The sequence below is a fragment of the Streptopelia decaocto genome (genome assembly GCF_964273445.1).
Source record: "Streptopelia decaocto genome assembly, chromosome: Z".
Classification (NCBI taxonomy): Eukaryota; Metazoa; Chordata; class Aves; order Columbiformes; family Columbidae; genus Streptopelia; species Streptopelia decaocto.
The window spans coordinates 67415621-67441623 of record NC_138657.1 but is presented as its reverse complement, the minus strand read 5'-3'; the positions used below and the strand labels follow the sequence as shown (position 1 = coordinate 67441623).

General features: G+C 39.3%; 1 protein-coding gene across 1 annotated transcript in view; it reads right to left on the bottom strand.

Annotated features, from left to right (window-relative positions):
• Nucleotides 1-25263, bottom strand: part of ANKRD31 (ankyrin repeat domain 31) — a gene marked incomplete at its 5' end in the record, with an annotated part of 64338 nt that extends 39075 nt beyond the window's left edge. Inside the window, 11 exons of the mRNA XM_082074206.1 lie at nt 2197-2339; nt 4898-5074; nt 7718-7842; nt 8168-8388; nt 10305-10958; nt 17305-17345; nt 18337-18431; nt 19101-19147; nt 22535-22614; nt 24272-24525; nt 25157-25263. Of these exons, the coding sequence (XP_081930332.1) occupies nt 2197-2339; nt 4898-5074; nt 7718-7842; nt 8168-8388; nt 10305-10958; nt 17305-17345; nt 18337-18431; nt 19101-19147; nt 22535-22614; nt 24272-24525; nt 25157-25263 (1944 nt within the window). The remainder of the gene's footprint in view (nt 1-2196; nt 2340-4897; nt 5075-7717; nt 7843-8167; nt 8389-10304; nt 10959-17304; nt 17346-18336; nt 18432-19100; nt 19148-22534; nt 22615-24271; nt 24526-25156) is intronic.
• Nucleotides 25264-26003: the final 740 nt, after the last annotated feature.

The window sequence follows — 26003 nt, the reverse complement described above, 5'->3', positions numbered from 1 at the left end:
AATTTGTTCTAATTATTAACCTGATGTCATTAAGCCAAGGTCTCCAAAAATAAAGGGTACGATTCATACTCCTGTGGCTCTTAATTGGTAGAAAATAACCACTGAATTTATGACAGGAGTCAGCTTATCTATTTCAGATACCTACTCCAGGATAAAATAAATTGTGTTCTAGGTGTGTTTATTGTGACTCCTGTTACTGCAAAGTGAAACTGTGACAGCTATTTCAGATGTGCAACATACATCTCGTCAGATGAAACCCACTTGGCTGGTCTTACCCACATCATGATGTCGGTACATATATAGAGCCTGACTGTTGTTATTCAATACATTAACACTTCAGCAAAATGTTCCATGTACCTTTGCAGAATACTTTTTCAAGACACGGGAAATCTACACTCTGATGATTTCCTTTCTGTGCATAACCCTGTAGTCTTATTCCAGCAATAGTGTGGTTTTACTCTGCCTGTCTCTCTTCAGCATGTGTTATCATTTCAGACTGAGCTTGACTCACATCCTTCACACACACATTTAAAGTCTCTCATACTTGTAACCAGTTTGCTACCAAGAAAATTGCTAGTGAAGTTTTCTCAATTTGTACATTCTCCTGACAACAGAGCAAATAAAAAAGGGTTCAATTCACAGCAAAAAAACTCTTGGGCTTCACAAGTTGTCCCAACTCTATTGATTTTTTCAATGAGTAATGCTGAGAACTCTTGTTCCTTAATGAAATCTTTAGCTACACATCACAATTGTATACTTTCCCCTTTAGCTATACTATTAGAAAGTCTTTCAGAAACTTACCATTTTTCTGAAATAAGAAATAAATTTTGCCATACTGCAAGTGCAGAAAGGGATAATGCAGTCGAAAGTGTATTTCCAATCTACAATAACTTCATGCAGAGAAAGTAGCTTTGACAGAAACAGCTCCAAATACTATTTTACCAAAATACATATTACTGAGTCACTATCACTATTTTACTGCTAGTCAGAAGCAACAGAAATTAAGTCTGACAGACCACTGCAGACAATTTTACTGCTCCTGAGTAAATACAGTGCCACCATGTAGTACCACTCCCTGTGCCCATATCACCTCACATAACTCCTAACACAGGTCTGTGTTGAGTGATGTGGGTATGCTCCAGGTGACCTAGCTGAAATCAGTGTTCTTCCAATATCATCCAAGTTGCTGACCCCTAAATATTACTTGCGAAGATGCAGAGTCCTTCATACATAGCCTTGGACACAGAACTTCGAAATATTTCATGAACCCGCAAGAGTCTGTGATCCACAAACTGAAAACCAAGCCTGGGGCTCTCAGGTTTCAGGGAAAATTATTAACCTAAAGTCCACCCTTCCTCTTCGCTCCAGGGACACTTGGGGAGAAACAGATTCTCTTATCTCAGTTGTGAAACAGAAAGAGAGCAAATGTTTAGGGACAAAACTTATTACACCTCACAAAAAACAAACAAACAAACAAAAATCTTGGAAATCAATAAATATTAGGCAGCATATATGCATTTACAGAGAAAGAAACTGCAGGAAGGTAAAAGGGACACACAGAATTCCTACCGAAATCTGGGCCACCCTAGCAACGTGGACAAATATACAGGCAGAGGCAAGCACTGACAGACTGAAAGAGGACCCACAATTCAGATACAGGCTTATGAAACCAAAGTATTTGACAACAAAATTTATAATTAATTCACATTGACTATTCAGTGTCACTGAATAAGACCATGCAAAATATAAAGCCATGTCTTCATAACTCTCCATGCTATGTGTCAATAGACAAAAAGTGCCTGTGCATAGCTGTGGCTGCATTCCATACATGCATGTTTACAAAATCATGGGAAAAAAAAAAAAGTCATTAAAACTCCAGAAGAATGTTCAGGTCATAAATTATTCTGCAAGGTGATATAAAATCACTGAAACATGAAGTATTAAACAGTAGCAGTCTATTCCTCAGTACTTCAGCCATTGTCCTAAACAGGTAGAGAAACGATTTCTACTTTTGGACAAATCTTGCAAAGCATGCAATGGTCTGAAGAGAAATTGGGCAGAAACAACTTGCAAGCTCCTAAATTCACCCACAATCTGAAAAGACCAGCCACATGTAAAAATATTATGTGACCTTCAGGATACAACAACTTTAATATCTATTTCTAAACCATAATTTCTGTTCAATTTGGAATATACCTTATAATGGCCTTCTTTAACTGCATCTTGCAATGGTGTTATTTTTTCACTTTGTCTAGAATTAACATCAGCTCCTGCTTTCAAAAGCTCGTTTGCTATCCCATAATAGCCTTTCATACTTGCTCTATGCAGTGCAGTCCAGCCTATGAAAAAGCAAATGCTGTATTTCACATTTGGATGAAATAATTTATTAACATTTAGGTCAATTTTAGGTTGTCTGTTTTATAACTATTTCAGCGGATATATTGAAAAGATATAACTTGAGGCATTTTACAGTAAGTTGCATGAAGAAATGTTTATCAAAAAGTCACAAGGATTGGGAAATCTCATTCTTTTGTCAAAATTTGCACTTATTGAAGAACCAGGTGCTGCTGTAACAATATTAGTTTTATATTTGATAGTGGTGTTATGAAGGAAGAGAGTAAAAATTATTACACCCACATGTTAGTAATTTGTCCCTGAATAAAATGTATAAGCTATTTTAAGAACAAGATAATTTTTCATGGCACTGTTTTATTTACACAGCCATGCTGAAGGGTAAGAAAGAAGAGATAAAATAAAGACCTGGAGTCTTTATTGCCAAACAAAAATGTTTTTTAAGACTATCCAATAATGGTTCGAGTTTTCAAATAAATCAGTGAAAAATCCTTACTGAAATTCCCCATCCATTCCCAGCTATATGAACTAAATCAAGACATGAGGTTCATGACCCACAGAACAATTTACTCATGAAGGAGGTGTTGAGGAAAAATAAAAGATGGCATGTAATCCTTTGAACTGGGCTTAGCATAGCCTTGTATCAGCTACTTAAACATTCATTGTGTAACAGTTTTTTTCTAAGGTGAGAAAAGGAAGGAAAAAAGACAGAGGATCTTCCACTTCCTATATTCCACCTCTCAAACCAGCATGCCCTCCAGAAGAACAATTTGATGGACAGCCTTACTCTTCAACCATATTCTATTATCAGGAGGTTATGTAGGCTTCATTCACATACTAAATACACAAATTAATAAGTGACTTAGACTTGTTAAGACTGTTCTGTTCCCATTAAGCAAAATTATCTTAATTTCATTGGAAAGGGAAACTCTTTGGGCTCTCTTGTACACCACGCAAACAAGAATACTGTATATTTATACAGAATTGGGTCTATTATGGGCACAAGATGATGTATCAGGTTGCCTAAAAATTTTGTACAATTAGGCTTTGCTCCTGAATGCTTGAAATTCAACGAAGTTTTGGCCACACTGTCTAATGCCAGCAGTGCTTCAAGACAAACATTTTTTGACAGGATCATCTGTAAAACATTCACATTTTATAGAGCCTATTTCATTAGGAACTCTAGTAACTCGATATCCTGGAGCAAAAGCTTGAAATCCGTTAAGGAAAGGATAAAAAAGTTTCAATAAGTGGAAAGTACCTATTTCTCTCTCAGAAAAAGAGTATCCTCTATCTGGTATTTGCCCCTGCAATATCCAACGTGCAACACGTTCACTTGATGATCATTAGAGTTTAGCAACATGATTCTCCAAGGATACCATGCATGCTCAAGATGAAGGAGAAACATGAGTTGCATTGGAACTGTTTTTCGGCTCCCTCAAGGCACCATAAATTGAGACTCACACTGACGCTATCTGTACCATGCTGTCTATATCCTACATACTGACGTCCAGGAAATAAAAAGGAAGGGGAAAACCAACCAACCAAACAAAAAAAGAAACACACAAGAACTCAGTAAGGTACTGAAGCAGAGTACTGTAGCGCACGAATAAGGACAAATACTATGCTGCAATATAGATAATCACTGTTGGAAGGCTTTAAAGAAAGAGAAAAGGTACTGAGGCAGAATATAATAATCAGAACAATGATTCCAAAAGAGGGTGAGATCAAAGCGCATTTCAAAGTGGCACAAATCTGGCAACTACACTTCTTTCTGACTGCACCACCTTCACTAAAAAAGAAGGAAGCAGGACCAGGTCAAGTCCCTCATCTCTTCTAGGAGTTCAACCAAAACACATTTTGTACAGTTGTGCTCCTTTTGCACCAAAAAGTAGTGATGAAGAAACAGTGGCCTGGCAAAAGATGCACAGGCAGAAAATGGAAGCAGCTCTGATGCCAACATCTGGCATCAGTGCACTTTAGTTCACTTGCACACAGAGGCTACAGCTGAACCCACATTATCAATATCTCCCTGTTGTTGGCAGGTGGCTTTGAAACTTACCAAGAAAATATCTTCTCATCTACCTCTAGCAGAATTTAATACTTATCACAAGTCATTTTGTTTGCTAAAACACCAGTACTATGCTGTAGAAATCTGAAATTTGCTGCTGACCCCGTTTATTGATACATTCCAGAAAATATTTTTAAAACAGTACATTAATTATTTAATTAAGGGACTGTTTTGTGATAAGCATACACAGGATTCTTGAACTAAGGCTAAGTACACTTAATTGCATCACTTTGTAATTTTTTAACTGCTTACTTTTTCCACAAAATTTCCTGTTTTAATATAGTTATACATAGGTCTATATATTTTCTCATGAACAATTATCAAGTTAAACCAATAGAAATTTAATAATTTGCCAACTAGAAACAAACCTACAGCCTTTTCCACTGCACGAACTCATAATATGCACTTTTATTAGTTATAGTTATAGGTAGATACTTGTTTTGAAAATAGTATTTTAAAACTATTGCAACTTACCAGCATAATCCCGAACATTCACACTTCCATGGGATTTTATTATCTTACGTACAAGGTCTATATCTTGACGAGCAACAGCTCTATGCAGTAAGGTCTCACCATAAGTATTTCTCCTTCTCATTGTTGAAACTGAAATGGGGCTACCAGGGTTTATAGTACGAGCAAGGGCTTCCTGTCCTGAAAAATAATGTAAAAGATAAGTTGAACAGAAAAATACCTTTCCTCTGTAATTTCAGCTTCACTTTGCTTACAGTTAGTAAATAAGCTTTCTGGAGAAAAAAAAATATATATATTCATTCAATCTAGTAGAAACAAATATTTCAAAAAAATGAACTACCAATTTAATAATAATACCACTCCATAAAAGATGCTATAGTTAATTCCATACCAAACCTCCAACGGAACTGAATAAACAGAAATATGGTTTGGTAAAAGTATGTTAAGCTTAGACTTTTTCCTTTTTAATGACATTTTTTCAAAGTGCATTGTTTCCTACTGGATGATAAAACTGCTATTCTAAGTTACAGTTCATTACAAGATGAGCATTTCAACAGCTAGCCAGTTTTTCACCAATTTATCTTTTTTTTTTAAAGTCAAATTTATCAGCAGTTCTTTTGTATTCGTTTACGTCTTAAAATCTCTGCTTCACGAGCAAGGAGTATTTACACTAGGATAGTGATTGAGATTAGCTTCCTGAGACTAGTTTGCCCTGCTACTTCATAACAAGCTCAGCCATTTCTGCAAAGAGAGAAAGGTGAACAGCTCCTCGGGGATACGAGACCTAAACATAAAAAATAAAATGTAAAAGATGTTATTTTTAAACTTTTAGTTTATTGTTTTACAAAACAAATGCTCTCTCCTCTTTTCACTCATTACAGTTTTCAGACTGGGTGAAATAATTTCCAATACATAGATGAGCTGTCTGTACTTCACCAGAAGTATCAACCTAGCATCCTTCATATTGTGGAGAAGAGCATCTTCGCTACTGCCTCGTCTGAAAAACAGGGAGAGAAGAGAGAAGGGAGGAAGGAAAGGACAGCAGGACTGCCTGCAAGACAGCACACTGCATTGCCTAGGCCATTCATCGATCTACTAATGAAAAATCTGGGGACTGCAGGCTACATACACTGTTCTTCTCCACAAGCTGTAGCAGATGCAGCTCACTGGCCCTAAAACTCCACCTGAGTGCCAGAAATGGATATTAAGTATGACCTTAAAACACATAGTTCTCCTAGAGCTCAAACTCACAACTCTCCGCTGTTTTGTGCATGGTGAGACACTGTGAGCTCAGACTAATTCCCAACCTTAAGTTTTTGACTCTGTGTAGATTTCTAGAACCTATATATAGGTAGATACATAGATACCTATATATAGAATAGATATGGGTTTACCCAAAACCTTCTCTCAGCTGAGGACATGGGCAGTCCCTCACCTCTACCTCTTCAGCCTTGCAAGACCTTAATCATTTCAGTTTGTAGTCAAAGCTGGTCTAACCTAGCCAGGCAGTTCAGGAGAGAGTGAACCACACAGACATACAAAGAACAAGGGACAGTTTCATGCTACACTTAACCCAGTTTAACTTGCTACTTCAGGAGGACCCATTTCACATCACTTGTACCTTGCCTTCCTTACCGCCTTCCTTGTGTCTGACCTTGTGCAAAACAACTGATGCCTGCTGATCCAAACTTAAACTTTTTGTGGAGCTATTTTTTCAGTGAATTACCAAACTAAGATGACTTACAGATTCTTGATTACTAGGTCTGATGCAAAAGGGAGGTAAAATTGTTAGATTGGGTTAACAAAAAGTTACCACTATAGGCAGTACAACTCTTTCTGCAGAAATCATGCTAAAAAACCCATAGCTTGTTTTTTGAGTGGAAACTAGTAAGTCAATTTGAATAGACAAGCAGTTAGTCATACAATTTCACATCTCATTAAAATGGTGCTTCCATTAATTAAATAATTAAAACCCTGCAAAACAGAAGGGTTGTTAATCCAAGGTAGAATTATTCATATTTTCTAAGATCTATAATGTAGCTGTTACAATTCAAATACTTCTTTGTAAGCTGTTTAACTGATTGTACGTGCACAGATAAATCCAGACTAACTGGGCTTAAACAAACAAACAAAAAATTAAGACCCCCCAATCTTAAAGGTAATGGAGTGATCTCTTAAGTGAGGAAATTCTGTATTCTCCTACACACTTCTTCTGCGAGGCAAAGCATTTCTCTGCATGTATTTTCAAAGGATGAAAAATACCAATCTTACTACTTGACAAAGGAAATTGCAAGGAAAAATACTTCCAAGAGTGCTCGATAACAGTGGCAGTGAAGGCCCTATAATCCTATATTTACAACAGACAGCATAACAGCAGCAGGCATCCAAAATAGAATAAACTGTTCTGTATAGGTCAATTCTTCGGGATGGCACTGCCCTTGTAATCATGTTGCTCACAGAATACTAGATTATTGAAGGATACATGAATGTATAAAAGGATCTATATTCTCACTCTGCATAGAAATGTTTTTCTTCTACTTTTCAGAGTACAATATATTTTTTCATATTTAACACTGTGATAAAAATTGCATCTTGAAAAAATTCTCATGATTCTTAATGAGTTTATGCAAACAAGTCAACTGTTAGGTTGCCATTATGTAGGTTTAAACAAGTAAGGGAAACTTTAATTATTAAAATGTTTGTACCATCTTTTTAAGAGAAATCCATCCACAACATATTAGAGAGGTTAGGAATTAATTTGATTCAGTATAGTTGTTAAAATAAAAAAATAATCTGTATGATAAACACCAGACAATATCTTACTCAGCTTGTTTTTGATTCTCCTGCTCCTTCTCTCCTCAGTTTTTCTATCCTTGTTCAGAGTTATTTCTTGGCATATGTTGGTTTCTAGATCCTGCTTGTCTTTAGAAGCAGATTTCTGAATTTTACTGACAAAAGATTTGCTTAGAATCAACAAAAATACTCTCTTGTTTATATAAACAGATGTTTATAGTAGAGCTAAGAATGTGAATGTATTTGATTTTTAAAGGAAGTCTGTAACAGCATGCAATCATATAGGCTAACTCAGGTACTACTGAATAAAGAGTAAATCAAGAGAGAAACTAACTTCCAGAACATTAAATAAAAGGTAAAACCTTTACCTTTTGATCATTTAAAGTAATTCACATGAGGAATGAGTACTCTGCATGCACTGTATTTATAACTTTAATTTTAAAAAAATATTTAAGAATATTATGCATGATTTTGCCATACTCAAAATCCTTAGCTTTGTTTCTTGCATTGCCACTGTGACACATCCTCTGCTGAATCTCTTCTAGTGTTTGGCAATGACTGGAAATTGTTGTTGGGGCTGTTTCTGTACATGCTGCAGCCTCCACTGAATATGAACTTCCCTCCCCAGTTTGCTTTTCACTAGAGGTGGCACCCCAGTAACCTGAAATCACTTCTTTCTCTTTCTGATGACCATTCATAGGCTGTGGAAAAAAAAAAAAAAAAAAGAAGAAATATTACAAGCAACTGGTAAGCACGCAGTTAAAACAAGGGTTGCATATATAATAGCTCCAAGAACATCATTGTCTTATGAATTACACGTGTGCTCACAGATAATGGAGGGGTTGCTTAAGTGAGTAACTGGAATGCTACAGATACAAGAGACAGAGGCTGCCACAGGAGAGGAAGTCCCAAAGTAGCATGCCGCACAATATGCCCCTGGCAGAATAAGCCAAGGGAATCAGGATACTCACAATCGCAACTTAAATAATAAATCTAGGCTGGCTGACAGCAAACAAAAGTTGTTACTATCCGAAAGCTGTTTGGCTGGACTTAACAGATTTATTTCAGTTTCCTATGGACACGTGCTCCTGTCCTAAAAAATAAAGTTATGTTTAAGATGTCTTAAGCTAGCATATCTTAACTCATTCTTACACAAGCCTAGAAATGTGTGCATGATCAAGCACTCTGTTTTGCCTGGGGTTCAGTTACTCCCAGCTGAGAAGTTATTTCTAAAGACATACTGTCCCTGAGCTATAGCCACCACAGATGAGATTCACTTCACGTACATTCAGCTTTCTGAAAGCCAGAGATCTAGATGACACTTGGCATTCTCCTTACCCCTATCACTGACAAAGAGGAAGAGCTACTTTCAAGAGATGGTAGTGATTCACCTCGTCTTAAGTTGTGCAAAGGGGAACGTAAACCATTGGTGTATATCAGAGACTCATCTAACAGTAAGAGAGAGAAATCCTGCCCTAAAGATACATCATCACATGGCAGTTAACCTTAGTTACTTGAGTTTATTCACTGTTTTAGTCAAATGAGTGTGACATGCTGCTGAGTATCACTCAAGTTGTTGAAACTTGGGTATTCATTGGCTTACTACACGTGTGAGCGATGTTGAAAGCTCTTAGGACACACCCTGAGCACACATGCACACAAATTCTTCCGAAGTGAAGTGTAATAGTTTATTAGTCCTTTCTTAGGATGCAGACCGAAATGGAGGTTTTGCTGATTCATATTTTTAATTGACATATTCAGCAAAGAGGCAACTGAAGTGGCGAACTTCATTCCTATAAGTGGTCCCTCCAGGCCAAGAGATGATGCCTGTTAGCATGGCAACTGGGAAACAACAGATATTTTAGTTCACAAAACTATCAATACAGTACTTTCCATGGCATTACATATGCTATGGGAAGAGGGCAGGAGGAGAAGAAAAAAACATGTCAAAGGAAAAAAAAAAAACCCAACCAAACACCTATTTGCTTTATAAGGGACCACATATTAAAATAAATGGGCTATCCAGCATCCTGCTTGCATCTTCAGGACAATACAGGCTCTCATATTTTGGGTACTTGTTTCACCACAACAAGGATACTCTGAAGAAACAAGGATGAGAAAAGACCAAGGTGTACAATATACTGTTAGAACTCAACAGTAACTGAAAAATTAACTAGTATTTTTCCCCCACTAAATTGCCTTCCTATTTTCTGTCTTGAAGAACAGCAGATGGAGGAACAAAAAAAGCTAGAAACAATTATTAAGTGACAAGAGGTTATAGATCCTCATTCCCACAGGACCCTGCTTCACAATCTTAACTGAGTAAATCCATACACTAAGCTTCACACAGCTGTGCTACAAATTTCAGAAATGAGCATTTCACTGAAAAAGCTCTGTAAGTTGCCATGGTTCTGAGAAAATTAGCCTAGAGACCTTTCACCACCTTGAAATTAGCTACCTATTAAAGATCAACTGCAGGGAAGGAAAAAGCAGAAGGTGTAAGCAAAGAGGAAAGGGAGTCTTTCCTAAGACTCCTATCTCCAAGTAATTTGGCTATTCTATAAAATATTTTATGATAAACATAAATTTTCAAATATTAATTAAACTGTGTATATACTTGCTCATTTGTTGTCCTCTGCAAGGTAGATCCTGTTAAGGCTTTTATGTCTTCTGGCTGAATTATAGCAAGTTGAGGCTCAATCACGTTTGTTATTTGTGTAAAATCATCATCTAATTGGGGAATACTGGGTTCTGAATTTAATGTCTCTCCCTCGGTGTTAGGCTGAATCACATTTGGCACTAGAGGAGTGACAGGTTGTACTACAGATCCTGACAAGGCATTCAGAGCTGTCACAAGCTCTATCGGCAGGGCATCACTGCTCTCACCTGCTGATGGATCGCAGGAAAAGGCATGACCCTCACACTCTAACGTATCAGGCAATGGGCTTATCATTTGAAGACTCTCAGAATCACTGAGGGATCTCAACAAATCACTCACTTCCAATTCACCAGTCTCTATACCCTCTTCTGCGAATACTTCCCTGAAAATCCTTCCTAGGGATGTCAGTGAAAGATCTGTATGATTATTAGGGGAATGTTCTTCTACTCTGTTATCTGTGTCAACAACTGTCATGCAGGTTCTCTGGCAATCTTCTAAAACAAGTGGAAATATATCTTGTGGTGCCTGTTCCTTTGGAACCATCTTTGTATCCTCCAGAAAGGCATCTAGACAGAGGTTTATTTCTGGAAAGACATCTTCATCACTTAATTTCTGTAAAATCCAAACATCAAAAAGAATGTTTACAAAAAGGAATGGAACAGCTCTAAAAATCAAATAATCAACATTCACTTAAGAATTAATCCATATATATAGACATACATACTTTAATTTGCAATTTTTGCATAAACTATAAGACTCAAAGCCTTCCCTAAGAACTCATACAGTTTCTTAACAAGAGTTAGACTGAGGTCTCCATTTCAAAACCAGAGCACTTCAGCTGTTGTCTTCCCTAGCAGTGAAAATCCAGAGTAAGAGAGACTAAATTTATTACAAGGTCAATGACCTGAGGGTGTTAAAGGGCTTTAGAGGAAATGCATTAAAAACTTCCATCACCCAGAAATAATGAAAATGAACATATTCACAATAATATAAAAAGCATAGTTAGTAAAACACAATATATGACTTTTGATTATGTGTTTATATGGATCCAACACAGGTATGGAGCATTTGTGCCTCAGAAGCTTCAGTTCAAAACCTCAGGAGTATGTTTGGAGGCTGCACATTTGAGTTTCCACTCTGAGTACAGAACCACAAGACCATAAATCTTATTGGAAAAGTAACACTGCTACTGTTTTTTCTACTTCCTTTGAGCTGCTTTCAACAGATGCACCCCTTTTTATACCCATTAATAGCTTTTTCATTTTTTTCCTATCCCTGTTTCAATGTTTCTGCGGTAGAAAATCAGATACCTCAGCAGACCTAAAACATTTTTTCTGTATTACATTTGTACATAATAGTGCTGTTGCTTAGTAATACTGGATCTCTTTCAATACATTTTTAGACTCTTGCTGCCAGCAAGTGGCAATACTGAGTAGTACAAGAATCCTTTAACCACTGGTAACATAATTTTGATAATACTCACACAAAATTAAAGAGAAAGGGCAGAAATCTGACAGCATTGACCCACATTCAGTTCGTAAGCCATTATAAATCCCTGATTCTTTGTTGAAAAATTATTCCCCTGTCTGCTGTTTCCCATCTTGTAACTGTGTAGTTAACTCCTTTTTAAGTACTAACTTTTTACTTTTCTGTATTGAATTACAGTTTCTTTTTAGACCACTTCTCTCATTTGTGCAGACTTTAAAATATTGGGGAAAAAACCCACTGGCATAACTTTCTGTACTTGAAGAACAGTGGTATGAACAGTGTGTATATATATTACAAACTTCCTAAGAAAAAGGCTTGGTGCATTTGTTAAAAGGTAGGTGAAATATTTACACTAGTGGAGAAGGATCAGGCAGGCATAAATTACTGATTTTGCAAGATCTTAAAAACCCAAATGGCAACTGAAATCCAATACTTAAATGTGACTGGTGATCACAAAACCTCTATCAAACTACAGATGCCTAAATTTCTTGAGCACCCATTTCTGCTGGCAAAATCCTGTGAGACTTGCTCTACAAGTCATTAAAATCTACAAGACACAATAGAAGTCAAAACTTTCCATCCCTAAAACTCATTCTGAGCTGCCACTTACCTATAAAGACACTTAAAGTCCCGGTGCCTAAGGGCCCTGCAGCTGTCTATTGAAAAGGAACAGAGGAGCTGCTGCAGGAGCAAGGCTGAGCCAGCTGGAAACTGAAACAAAACAGGGAGTTCTTTCTCCGGTGGACTATGGTCTGGTAAATACAGTTGGAATACACTAAGTTTCAAAGGAGGAGCAGGATTCCCTCTCAGTCAGCAGCTCAGCAGTAAAACATAAATATTGAGGTAAATGCAGGTTCGGGTCCATTCCTGACCAGAAGAGCTGTGTTTTAAGAAAGGGGTTCCTATGTAAGAATTCCAAAGAGAAAAAGGTATCTCTTTGGCATAAGGCTGTTAATACTTTTTAGGGTTTGAATGTCAGCTATCTCAAGGCACCTGTGAATCTCTTCGACTGAGCCTGAGCACATTACTTTGAAAGCCTTCATTTAAATCCCACCATCCTCATGTCTCAATTATTCCCACTACAAATCCAAACCAAGGTGTTCCTTAATCCAGGCATGAATCCTGCTGACCTTCTAGCATTAGCCCAGAATCTCTTGGCTCCCCATTTTACCCAGTAAGCACACACTGGGTAACAGCTGAGCACGGCAACAGTCAACTCCAGCCTCAGCTGATTCAGAACTGCACACCAGAGGAAGCAGATGGACAGGGAAGTCAAGCAGAGGTCTCATCTAAAAAAAAAAAACCCAAATTTCCTTGGCCAGGGACATAAAAACTCTGCATTAATAAACTCACTGCACCAAATGCCAGTGAGTGAGCCCGGTTTAGCCGAGCCTCAGATGCCCACCTCTCCCTGTGCACTACATAAGAAAGCTTAAATCCAGCCTGTCAGCTCCAGCACACGGCAGTGCATTCACATCACTGCGTGAGCCATGACATGACAGGATTTTTTTTCCACGTGTTTGAGAACATTAAAAAAGTTACTGAGAAACTGATGGCTATTTGGCGTCACAGACTGTGGCTTGCAAATGTTACAAGATAAAACCGGACTAATACTGAAGCATAAATAATAAGGATGGAGTAGAAATGTTAAGTGGGCTCCTGTATCTGCTGGCTCTGAGTCAGACAACAACAGAGAAGGTCAGGTTTTCAATACATATGTATAGGAGAATCACTGTAAAACTTCAGAAGGATAAACATTACCAAGTTTTGTGAGAACACTGAGCTGAAGATTCCTCCAATATACTGTGGCATGAGGGAAGCACAGAGAAACACAGAACAGTTGAGGTTGGAAGGGACCTCTTGAGATCATCTAATCCAACCTTACCACTCAAGCATTGTCAGCTGCAGCAGGTTGCCCAAGACCATGTCCACTCATGCTCTGACTTTTTCCACAGGCTCTCTGGGCAACCTGTTCCAGTGTCTGACCAACCTCAAAGACAAGAAGTGGGATTTTTGTGTTTGGATGGGATTTCTTTTTAATTTGTGTCCACCGCCTCTTGTCCTATCAGTGGGCGCTACTGAGAATTCTAGCTCCCTCATCTTCATTCCTTCCTGTCATTTGTTCATACACAGTGGTAAGATCCCACAAAGCCTTCTCCATGTTGAATAATCCTAGCTCTCTTACCCTCATAGCATCATAGTCTAGTTTGGGTTGGAAGGGACCTTCAAAGGTCATCTAGTCCAATGTCCGTGCAACTACGTCAGATTACTCAGCCTCATCCAACCTGACCTTGAAAGCTTCCAGAGACAGGGCATCTACCATTTCTCTGGACAACCTGTTCCAGAGTTTCACCAACCTCATCATAAAAAAAAAAACCCTGTTCCCTATAGCTAGTTCAAACTTCACCTCTTTTATTTTGAAAGCACAGGCTCTTGTCCTATCGCAACAGGCCCTGGTCCTATCACAACAGGCTTTGCTATAAAGTCTGCCCCCATCTTTCTAATAGGCCCCCCTTTTAAGTACTGAAAGGCCAAAATAAGGTCTACCAGGAGCTTTCTCCTCTCCAGGCTGAACAAGCCCAACTCACCCAGCCTGTCCTCACAGCAGAACCATTCCAGCCCTCTGATCATTTTTGTGGCCACTTCTGGACCCTCTCCACAGGTCCATGTCTTTCCTGTGCTGGGAACCCCAGAGCTGGATGCAGGACTCCAGGTGGGGTCTTACCAGAGTGGAGGGGCAGAATCACCTTCCTCAACCTGCAGGTCACTCTTCTTCTGATGCAGCCCAGGACATAGTTAGCTATCTGGGTGGCAAGCACATCTTGCCAGGTCATGCTGAGATTCTCATCAACCAACACCCCAAAGTTCTTCTCTGCAGAGCTGCTCTCAATCCATTCCCTACTCAGCCTGTATTGGTACCAGTGGCTGCCCTAACCCAGGTGCATGACCTTGCACTTGGCCTTGTTGAATCTCATGAGGTTCACACAGGCCCACTTATCAAGCTTGTCCAGGTCCTCTGGATGGCATCCTGTCCCTGAGGCATGTCAACTGCACCGCTCAGCTTGGGGTCATATGTAACCTTGCTGAGGGTGCACTCAATCCCGCTGCTTCTGTTATTGATGAATATATTAAACAACACTGGTCCCAGTATGGACCCCTCAGAGATGCCAGTCATCATTGATCTCCATCCAGACACAGAGCCATTGACCACTACCCTCTGGACGTGACAATCCAACCAATTCCTCATCCACTGAAGTTCATCCATCAAATCCATATCTCTGCTATTTAGAGAGAACAATGTTGGGGGGGATTTTCTCAAAGGCCTTACAGAATCAGATGCACCAGTCCTTTAATCATCTTTGTAGCTCTGTGTTGGACCTGCTCCATTGTGTCTGTATCTTTCTTGTAGTGAGGACCTAGAACTGGACACAGAATTCTAGAGGTGGCCTTACCAGTTCTCATTGCAGGACCTACTCTCTCAGCTTACCGGCAATATTCTTCCTAACCCAGCCCAGAATATTGTTCACCTTCTTCGATTTATATAGAATTCTAACTTTAATTTTAGGTTCAAATCTATGGGACTAGACAGAAGAGTGGTGATGCTACGGTCTCTGCATTAAGCAGGTAATCTCAGCAGACAGTTACACTGCATATTGTCATCAATTGCTCCACACTCGAATGTCAGAGAAGAAATACTGGAACTGGTATCCAGCTGTAAGTTAATGGGAGGTTTCCTAAGAAGCTGCAGACGGCAGGCCCAGTATGATTATCTTGTTTCTCTAGGACCATGCTGTTGATGCCACTAGTCCTCCAGAAATTCTCAAAACTGTCAATGACATTGCAACAGGAGTTAGTTATACCAGTTACTTTTTGCTGTGGAAAAGGCAACAGAGCAAATTTCAATAACAATTTCTTTATTCAGCATACACAGACCTGAAAGCAATGAACCGGTCAGGGATCAACTGAGACTAGAAATCAAAAAGCACAAAGAGGGCATTGTGCTTCAGAGGGGCAACAGAAGGAGATAACGCAGAAGTAGCAGAGCAGACATTAAGCAACACTGCGGTGGCACGTGACAGCACACAATCATATGACACAGAGGCAAAGGCCAAGAACCCCTTCATGCAATGCAGCCAGCACTTCCTCTGTTAACTGGAGAGAAATCTGCTTGGATTTCAGTGACTGAAAACCAAGAATGAAGGGAGTGCTAGAAGGGGAGAGGAATCGAGGGCACATCTGACCACTGGGTGTTTATGTTGGTGGTCGCAGAATCTTCAACTCTTGCTCAAGATATTTCTGGATTGGATGGTTCACATGGATATATTGTGGAATTTTTGCTACTGTGTTTTCTCTAAGCTGTCAGGGAATTCCTTCTCTCCGAGGTTTGTCTGTCTCTCTCTTTCTTTCCTTCTTTCTTCTTCCTTCTCTCTTTCTCTCTTTCTTGCTTCCTTTCCTTCCCTTTTTCTTTCTTCCCTCCTTTTTATTTCTTCCTTTTCCTTCCTTCCTTTCTTCTTGTGCAAAAGCAGTGCTTGCAAGCAGATATTTACTAAAATAATCAGTACTATTTGTAAGCTACACTTGTAAGATTCCAGTTGCATTAAGCTTCTCTAAATTAGTGTTGGTACAGTCCCCATCCCTGCACTCCCCTTCAGCTGTGCATTTCCACATCCTCTCTTGTGCTGCACTGGTGTAGCTGAATTAAGAAGATAACTTGGCTGAAAACTAAGCCAACTATAAAAACTGAAGAGCACCTGACAGTTATTCCTCAAAACTCACTTCATGTTGGGGGGTCAAACAAGCACTAGTATTGGCACAAAGGCAGCATCAGAAGCACATGGCAAAGAAGATGGGCAGTACCTTGCAACACCCAAACAGACAGGCCCACACTGGAGTGGAATCATCCCCAATGCAGTATCGCTGGGAAAGGAGCCAACAAATGGGGGGAAAGGCAGCTCCAAGGTTATTCCCTCACTTTTACCTCATCAGCAGTGAAACCTGTCACTCATGAGCAGCTTTAGGACTACCAAAGAGATATATCAAAGAGATTAGTACTACCTATTTTTGGCCATAAGTAAGTCATTACTCCCAAAGAGTCCTCTTCAAATACCTTCCTAATGTCTCTCCCACCACTTTCATTGGTGAAAAACACGTTTTAAGCTACTAAATGTCTTCATTACTTTAGTTTAAGTGACAGCCCTTACATAGTCTGTGTCACGGTCTTTCCTACTTCACTGTTACTGCTACTCTTCTACCCTTGTGCCCTGCAAGCTTAATAACTGCAGTTCCTACTGAAAAAACAGAAAAGGTTAGCTCTTAAATTGTTTTAACCTAATGTGCTCAGTGTCAGTTTCAAAAGTTGCGTGCCTGCTTTTAAAAATGAAAGAACCAGGTATTTTTCAGTAAAATACTCTCTAATGTTAATGAAATTAAATTATATTTTATATACATTCAGTTGTAAAAATATACTAACCTCTTCTTCTGAATCTTTCTGAAATCCATTCAATTCAATATCTAAATTTAGGAGAGTAAACAAATATTTCAGCTGTAATTTCCACTTTTGAAAGTTCTCATCTCTAATAAAATGGCCTCACTTCCTGATTAAGGCTGGGGTTTCAAACCTTAAAAATTACTATAGTCATGTTCCATAGTGAAACTGACAATACGGTTTCTAGTTCGGCTCTGTTAGTCACTGAATTATATTCCAGGGCTATTTTGTGACATTTCTTCACTGTGGTTTAAAGGCCTGCGTTTCCAAACACTATCAGCAGATGGAACTGCTGCCTATTCCACAGGATGAGACCTATCCCCTGCCCTCTGGAATTACAGTGCAATTAGACAACATGGCTAAAACAACCCAATAAATTACTGCCTCTGAAAAGGGCTGATCCCAATCCCCTTGCTCCTATCACCATGTTTTAACATTCACATGACTGCCTGGGTATTTCCTAACCAGATATAAAGTGAACAGTTTTCTGTTGGGTTAGCAAAATTAGCTCAAACAGGGAGAGAGCAAAACAGATGGGGCAATCTTGCACTGCTGGGAGCACAGATGAAGACAAGTACAACTGAAGTAGCAGCAGAAGACACACAGATCTGGGGAATTACAAGTAGCATTTCTGTCTCTCCTTTCTTACACATCTTTGATTCTTGCTTATGTTAGTAAGCATCATGTAGGAACCCTCAATGACTGTTATATTCGTGCTTACCTTACATACTCATATGGGACATGAATACCATGAGCCCTGTAACTTTTGCCAGGAAATTCCACAGCAATAAAAGAATTTTAAGCTGGAAATACACCACTGGCTTGGGAAAACAGTTAATTCTTCAAACAATTGTAACATAATACTTACAGAAATACAACTATGAAAATTAAACAACTGTTGTAAAAGACACATACAGTCAGATTCTAAATAAACATACATAGATACTAATCTTCAACTTCTCAAATGATTTTGCCACACCTAGAGCAACTTTCAGTTTTGTACAAAATACAACATACCTACAGAATCATCTTGCTGTCTCTCTACTACAGCATTTAATGAAAAAACAGGCTTAGAAATATTTTCAGTAAATGATGGACAGTTTATCCAATCCCTAGAATTAAACAATACAATAAAAAGTTCTTATTCAGAAACAATTGTAATCTGCTCACCTTATGAAAATTTCTGCAGTACTTTTGGGTTTTTTAAATTTACTTACAAATATTTGTGGAAATAACTGCAGCTATTTTAAAGGCAGACATCTCTTTACAAGGACATGCAGTAACAAAGACTTTCAGATTTACTAAGTGGAACTAGATCACAGAATCACAGAATGGTTAGGGTTGGAAGATGTGTTTGTATACTCATTCTGTAAGAGAAAAAATGGCCTTTCCTATTTTTTATTACTTCTTTCTGTATTTCTAGTATAAATCCATCTTCTACTGAAATCCTTCCACAGCTTTTAAGAACAGAAGGTCTAATATTATTATTACAAATTTGTATTTGTTTGTCTAATGCTTTCCTCCGAGTTGTTTACTGTCATTCCTGTTGCTCATGCCATTATACCATTTAAGGTAATACCATCAATAAAAATAAACACACATACAGTTTGACTCAGACACAGAATTACCTCTGACAGAAACAGAGATCCTTCACTAAGCAAACAAGAAAAATGCTTCACAACAGAACACCAAAAATAAAATAACATACAAATGGAGGCAAATTGAAATTGCTTAATTACAGTATGCCTGACTGGAATTCCTGTGTGATTTATCATACTCACTGCAGTAGAGACTGAGACTGGTCAGACGCGTATGCCTCCTGAGGTACCTGAATGAAAAAAAAAGACAAAAACAACAAGTTAGTAAACAAAGTACTTCATTAGTTATTTTCTCAGCTTTATTACATGCTTTTCTTCTTCCTTCTGTAACTAAGCTGGGAAATGGAATTTTTTGATCTGATTCTTACATACATTACTAATAAGATAAAAAAGCCATTCCACTCAAATATTTTTTTTCAATTTGTGCTTTTTGAGAAAAACGTTCAAAAATAAATCGATAGTAGGAAAGACAAGACTCAATCAGAAGGAAAACATACCTATGCAAGTAAGGTATGATTGCTTTAAACTTAGGGCGTTTTCTACATCAGAAGACCAAAATACATGGTATTTTTATTTCAGATCCCAGTTTTAATGCTTTTTGTAGCAATTCTCTCTTTTGGGGGATGGGTGCTGCTCCAGAGACTGTGGAGTTTAGTATATAACTCTCAACACCCCTGGAAAAGGCAGAATTAAGGAACTTAGCTGTTAAGACCTGTACGTCAGCAAGCTCTCAGTGGCAGGGCTGCCACATGCAGACACAGAAAAGGGCATGCAGATAAGGAGAGAGATAATGTCAGACCAGGAGCTGAATTCAAACTCTTTAGTAAAAGGAGCCTGGATTCACTTTTTGTGCCTCTGACTGTACGTAAGGGAGAGATCTTCTCCAGTATGGAAAAATGAGCCTTTATGTAAAGCCCAAGGAACCTAGGAATGATTAAGATAGGCAAGTGAACTGCAGAAGAGTTCTCTTCCATATGAGATGAAGACTGAGGATTACTAGTAGACCACCAGCATACTAGCTTCAATTTTAAACAAATCATTGACATACAGCTGAGAACATTCACAGTCCTAGGAAAACGCTGGGAAATAACATCTTGGTGTGGACATCAAGTGATCACTTCTTCGACTTTCACAAGGTATTAACAACACTATAAGAACAACCATTTAAGCAATGACCTAAAGAGCAACAGGTGGAGATCACCCAGTAGAAAAGTCCACTAAAAGGCTCCCTGGAACAGAACAGATTCTTTAGAACAGTTTGTGCAACAATTACTGACTGATGTAGTTCCAAAATATGGCAATGGGGTAGTTGGCAGAAAGTTACTGACTTTGCTAACACACCCTTTGTACAATTCAGGGTATTTACATAGAACGTTATCCAGAAAGCAAGTGAGGTCATGGAGATAGCAGAACTACTAAACCTCTCTGGCTAACATTGCTCAGATAGATGCTCAAAGCTCAATCAACTACCATTATATCTCAGAAGAAGAATGAGCTTTTTTCTGCTAAAAAACTGGGTTCTAAGCAAAACCAGTATATTGCAGATTGAGAGATCTTCTCAAATCAAATAGTATTTGTATCCACTGACTGCAAGTACTGGGGTACAGCTTTGTGTCCTGCTCTTTTGCTTTTGGTCAGGAAATTCCTGCAAAACTCAACTGATTTTTCTAATTTGAGCAATTATTTATAGAACAAATCATCTCAGGGGACCCCGGATGTGTCCGAAAAAAGACTAATGCTCAAAGGCTGTAAATGTCACCTAACAACTTCAGGTACACTTCATCAAACTGGGGAAAAAAAAAAAAAGCCTGGAAAACTTGAAAGCACAAACTTAAAATTGTGAGGACTGCCTGAAAAAACTATGGAAAAGGGTGTTAATAAATAATGGAAGCAACTTGTCAGCTGGAAAGAACCTGAATGGTACAAAATCTGTCCGTATACCTACTGCACCTCTGGTGGAAGAAAAGTCTTACTTACAGTCTCTTACATGGTAGAATAAAAGACAGGACTGCATATCCCAAGCCTTCCCCAACCCATCTGAAGTACAAGGAAAGGCAAGACACTGTGGAACAACTGGAAGAGATGTTACATTTCCTGAAAAATTTCACAGCCACTCTGGGCTGCACAACCCTCACATCACATCAAGATGCTGTATTCATATAAGATCACTTCTGAAGACACAGCAGAAGGAAAGCTTCTATGTAAGCACATTCCATGTTGGCTCTCAGTGTGGCTGAAGAACCAAACTGCTGCAATTTACACATGCAAGTATCAGGGATGACAGGCCAATACCGTTCCTTACAGCATTCAGTAAAGATTTTATTTCATACCGTTCCCATGCTATGTATGACCAAACTGCCAGCAGCATGCTGTATAGGTCTCACAAAAAAAAAAAAATGCTGACAGTTACCCAACTATTTGGTGAAAAGTACCAGGTTTCTATGCTCTTCTGACTTTTCCTTTTGCAGATGGGGGATGTGTCCTTAGACTTGGAAGAATCCCTTACTGGGATTGTAGACTCTTGTGAGAGTCATGAAGCCACTCAGGTTAGGCAGTATTCAGTCAGATCAGCTCCCACAGGAGACAGGGAGAGGGTGAGTACTTCCCTTATTCCCTCTCTCTTCAGAAATGGGCACTTCCCTCATTCCCTGTCTCCTTAGGAAACTGTGATAAGCTTCAGTCAAGACAACCTTAGGGCATGCAAGCAGCAAAAGAAACTTATGGAAAAAAGCCTCTGAAATAACAGCATTGTTCTGATTTTGTTCACTGTTTCCTGTACTGCCGGTTGAAACAAATTTGTTTGCAAACCTGTAGTACTCTGTAAAATCACCCGCTTAAACAAAAGGAATGTCTTTTTTCAACATATTTTTTGTCATCTAGGAGTCAGTTTAGTTATTTAAAAAAAATGTCTTATACTGGAATAAGGATATATAGATACAGGTCTTCAGACTGGTGAATCCACAGCACTAAAGACAGTGTAACAGTCACAGGTTTTAAAACAATCTCAGTGAAAGAGTAGAAACCTGTTTGTTTCTAATTTTCTCCTGAGCCTGTCATATGCAGGTGGAAACCTGATTGCTCAATGAACAGAAGTTTATGGGCTAGTTACCAACTGTGGCAAATATATTACAAGGTGGGCAAATTAGTAGATTTGACAATGCAGAATTATCCATAGAATAGAATAATTACCCAATCATCACGCAAGCAGACATTTTATTCTGCATTTCAGATGATTATCTCTTTTGTTTTTTAAAGAAACAACTGTCCAATCATTGGATCACAGCTAATCTCATAATGAGTAACCGAGGGTGTATTCTGGCATGGTCACGCCAGATGGTTATCTTTCAGCTCTTGAAGTGAATGTACTAAAAGGTTTGTGCTCTGTGACTTCCTCATCTTTGTCATGGGTTTGTTGCTCAAATTTTAAAGCTCATGGCCAGGGAAGAGACATTCACAGAGAGAATGTGCTACAAACATGACAACTGTCTTGCCATAAAATTCATTTCAGCTGCAAGCCATCAGGCTCTTTTAGACACAAAGAATAGGATGCCCATTGAGTTTATTAATAATTAATAGTTAGGTATGTGTAGCAGAAGATGTATCACTTCTATACGTACTGGATTTATGTGGTTTTCCCTCTGACTGTATGTGTGATCACTATACTTCTGTATAAAACAGATTTCTGGAGAACACATTCCTAGAAAGGAAAAAAATAAAAATAAAAACCAAAGCACAAACCAAACCACAACAACAATAATTACAGGAAGTTTTGATTACCTTAATTTCTACATAACTTTCCATAACTCTCATGGATTTCTACATAACTCAGTAATTAAGGCATATGTATCAAAGCTTCTGATATGCAATGGACTTAAGTGGTTAAACAGTCAGTCCAACTAGATTTTGAAACTACAATATAGGAGAGGTCAGAAATTAATAAAACAAGCTGGGGGCAAAACTGCATGATCCACTTGACTAAAAATATATGTACTCCTATATGGAATACTTTAATGACTATGCAAAGAAAGAACTTTTCTCTGGAGAAAGAAAGAAATTGAAAAAAAAAAAAAAAAAAAAAAGGAGTAAGAAACCCTTAAGGCAGGACCCTTAGGTATCAAAATCAGAATGTTGTTACTGACATTAACAAAATATCCAAGAAATTAATCTTTAAATGCATGTCATCACCAAATTGCTCCTATACAAGTACACATAAATACACAAATAATGAAATACTAATTCCCTAACTTACTGAATATAAAATGCTGTAGGCAGAATGCTAAAAATATCATAATCAATTACATTTACAGACACAAAAAACCCTCACCTAACCCTCACACAAATTCCCATTCCACAAACTGAGTCAAATAAACGTCCCTTAAACCATGTATGTTGAATGGTGCCAGGTTTTAATTCCAGTGGATAACCACAGGTAAATTCAAAATGGGATGATGATTCTTTCCTTAGACAAAACTATGAGTAACTGTGAAAGGTTCAGCATGAAGAAATTACAGTCATAGGAAAAGTTTCTGCAGATTTCAGTGGGCTGTAGGTACGATTCATATTAACTCAGAGAAGACTGATAAAAAATTATAGTCCACTCGGGTCTTCACACTGGCAAAAAGACAAAAAAATCTAGAAGAACCCCAAGAACACCTTGTGTCACCTAAAGACTAGGCAGTATCTGTATTGCTGGACTAAAATGTACAGGATGCAGGTCAAATGGATTATGTAAAAATGCCAAGGAGGTACCAGTAAAACTGTTACGTAACTATAACATGCTTGTTCAGGCAACCTACTCTAAGGGAGTTATTAGGGAAGATTTTAAGGCTTTAAATGAGTGTGCATGCATTTATGTTTAAAGTAATTTACTAATACACTTTAAAAAATGCACTTAAATATCCCTATCCAAATTTTGTATGTTACATTTAACTGATACAGTAACAACATTTTTGAAAATATTATATGCAGCTGTAGTTACATACTACTACTAAGCATATAGATTCCATTTATATTACTATTATGTCTTTAGATTAAATTTATTTTATTCTGCTCAAACACAATATACACATCTAAATAAAAAGGATATCCCTATATACAGTTCAAACATTTCCCAACCCAGGTATTCTCCGAGTACACAGGAAGAATACAGAAATAAAGAGCAAACCTATTTTTCAAATATTAAAAAGATACTGAAGATTCTTTGAAACTACGAGCTATAACTATGGAGATAGTAAGAGAGCACATATAGTCCATAACAATGAACTTTATGTAACATTTACGTTTAAATAACATGGACTCAGGCAACATCCACATCAACAGATCACTGAAAAAAAACAGTGGAAAATATGTCCTACCTTCAGTAATTCTTGTTTCAGTTGTCAAAGCCATGTCCTCATTAAGAAAAAGAAACCTTTGCAAAAAAGGAAAAAAAAAAAAGCCTGTTAAACAGTTGAATACTCTGCTTTTCAGTCCTGTAAACTCAACAAACTGTTGAAGGCAGTGAAAGGCACCCATCTCAGCCTCTGCTGTCAGGGCACTGCTACCCACAGGCACCTCTAACGCTAACACCAGCACCCCCAAACTGTACCCAATATTCTGGACAGAAAACCTTTGACAGGAGGCACATCACCACTTCACGCATTTTCGAGCAATACTGGGCCACAAAGCCAGCACGAAGAAGTGTAGCTGCTTCATAGCTTCAATTCTTTGCCATGTCTCAATGGATAGAGAATATAATACCATCAAAATGGTACCAAATTAAACTGCCAAGAAATAACATCAGCAGCAAACTTAATAGTGTTTTCTTTATTTTCTCTGAGTTAGTTCTGGTATGTTTCACTTTCACTGACTACGAAGTTATTCAGGAGGGCACAAGAGGCAGAAACTTGGAGGCTCACAAGGGTGTGTGTGTAAAATCAACAGGGCCACTTGCAAAGCTGAGAACTACCGAGTCTAAGGGCATACAAAACTGGTTTGAATGAACCAAACAACACCTAAAAATACATATTTATGAAATAATGGAGAAGAGCTGTTTTGGACTCCGGGATATCGGGTGCAGGAGGGGATGAGTCCCGCCTGTGGTTGTTCTTCAGAGATGAAGCCCAGCGCTGGGCAGGCCCGGGGCAGCGCCCGCCTCTCCTCAGGAGGGCCCGGAGCGGCCCCCTCAGGCCGCCCCGCCGCGGCCTTTTCCCCGCGCCACGCCGGCTGTGTGCGCACAGCTCCGGGCAGCGCCGCGTTACCACCTCCTGCTGCCGAACTCCTCTTCCTCCGCATCGCTCTCCACCACAGAGCCATCCACGACAGTCTCGTCGCTGTCGCTATCCCTGTCCGCGCCCCGCTCCCCCATGGCGCCACCGCTCTGCTCCCGCCCTCTCTCTTCCCCTCCTCTCCCGCCCCGCGGGCGCCGCCGCCGGCCGCCCCTCCCCCGCGTGCCGCGCGGCTCCCTCAGCGGAGGCGGCGGCCGCCATTTTGTGGAGGCGTGAGCGCCGCGGCGCCTCGCTTCCCCCCGCCCGGGGGGCTCGGAGAAGGCAGAGCGGGAGAGGAGAGCTCGTCCGCACAAGCGCAACCCTTCGAGTGCAGGTAATATTGGAGCGGCTGGCGGTAGAAGTTAAAGGCTGCTCTCCCTTCAGCGCCATTGAGATGAGTGTCCCTCAGCAGTGCTGGTGTTGGGCTGCTGGGCACAGCGCTGCTGTCCCCACACCCTCAGCCGGAGCCTGCGCCTCCTCACCAGCCCTGGGCTCCTGCTTCTGGCCCTGTCGTGCGCATCATTCAGAAGAGCCACAAAGCACTTAAACATGCCAACCTGTGCGTCATCTAAAATCGCAGCCTTTTCCTAATTGGTGTACTTCCGTGGCCACGTTTAAGCACCTAACTTCATCTGCTGTCCTGAGCACAACAAATGCTTCATCTGTTCAAGACCGGGAACACGTTTGAGTTAACCAGATTAGTAATGCCAGCGTTGTCACAGTACTTGAGTAGCATTCTTGTACGTATCCCAGTGCTCACCTGTTAATCGCACCGACGTTTTCCCCGGGCAGCCCCGCTCCACCTCCGCCCTCCCCGTCCCCGCGGCAGCCGGGGCTGTGC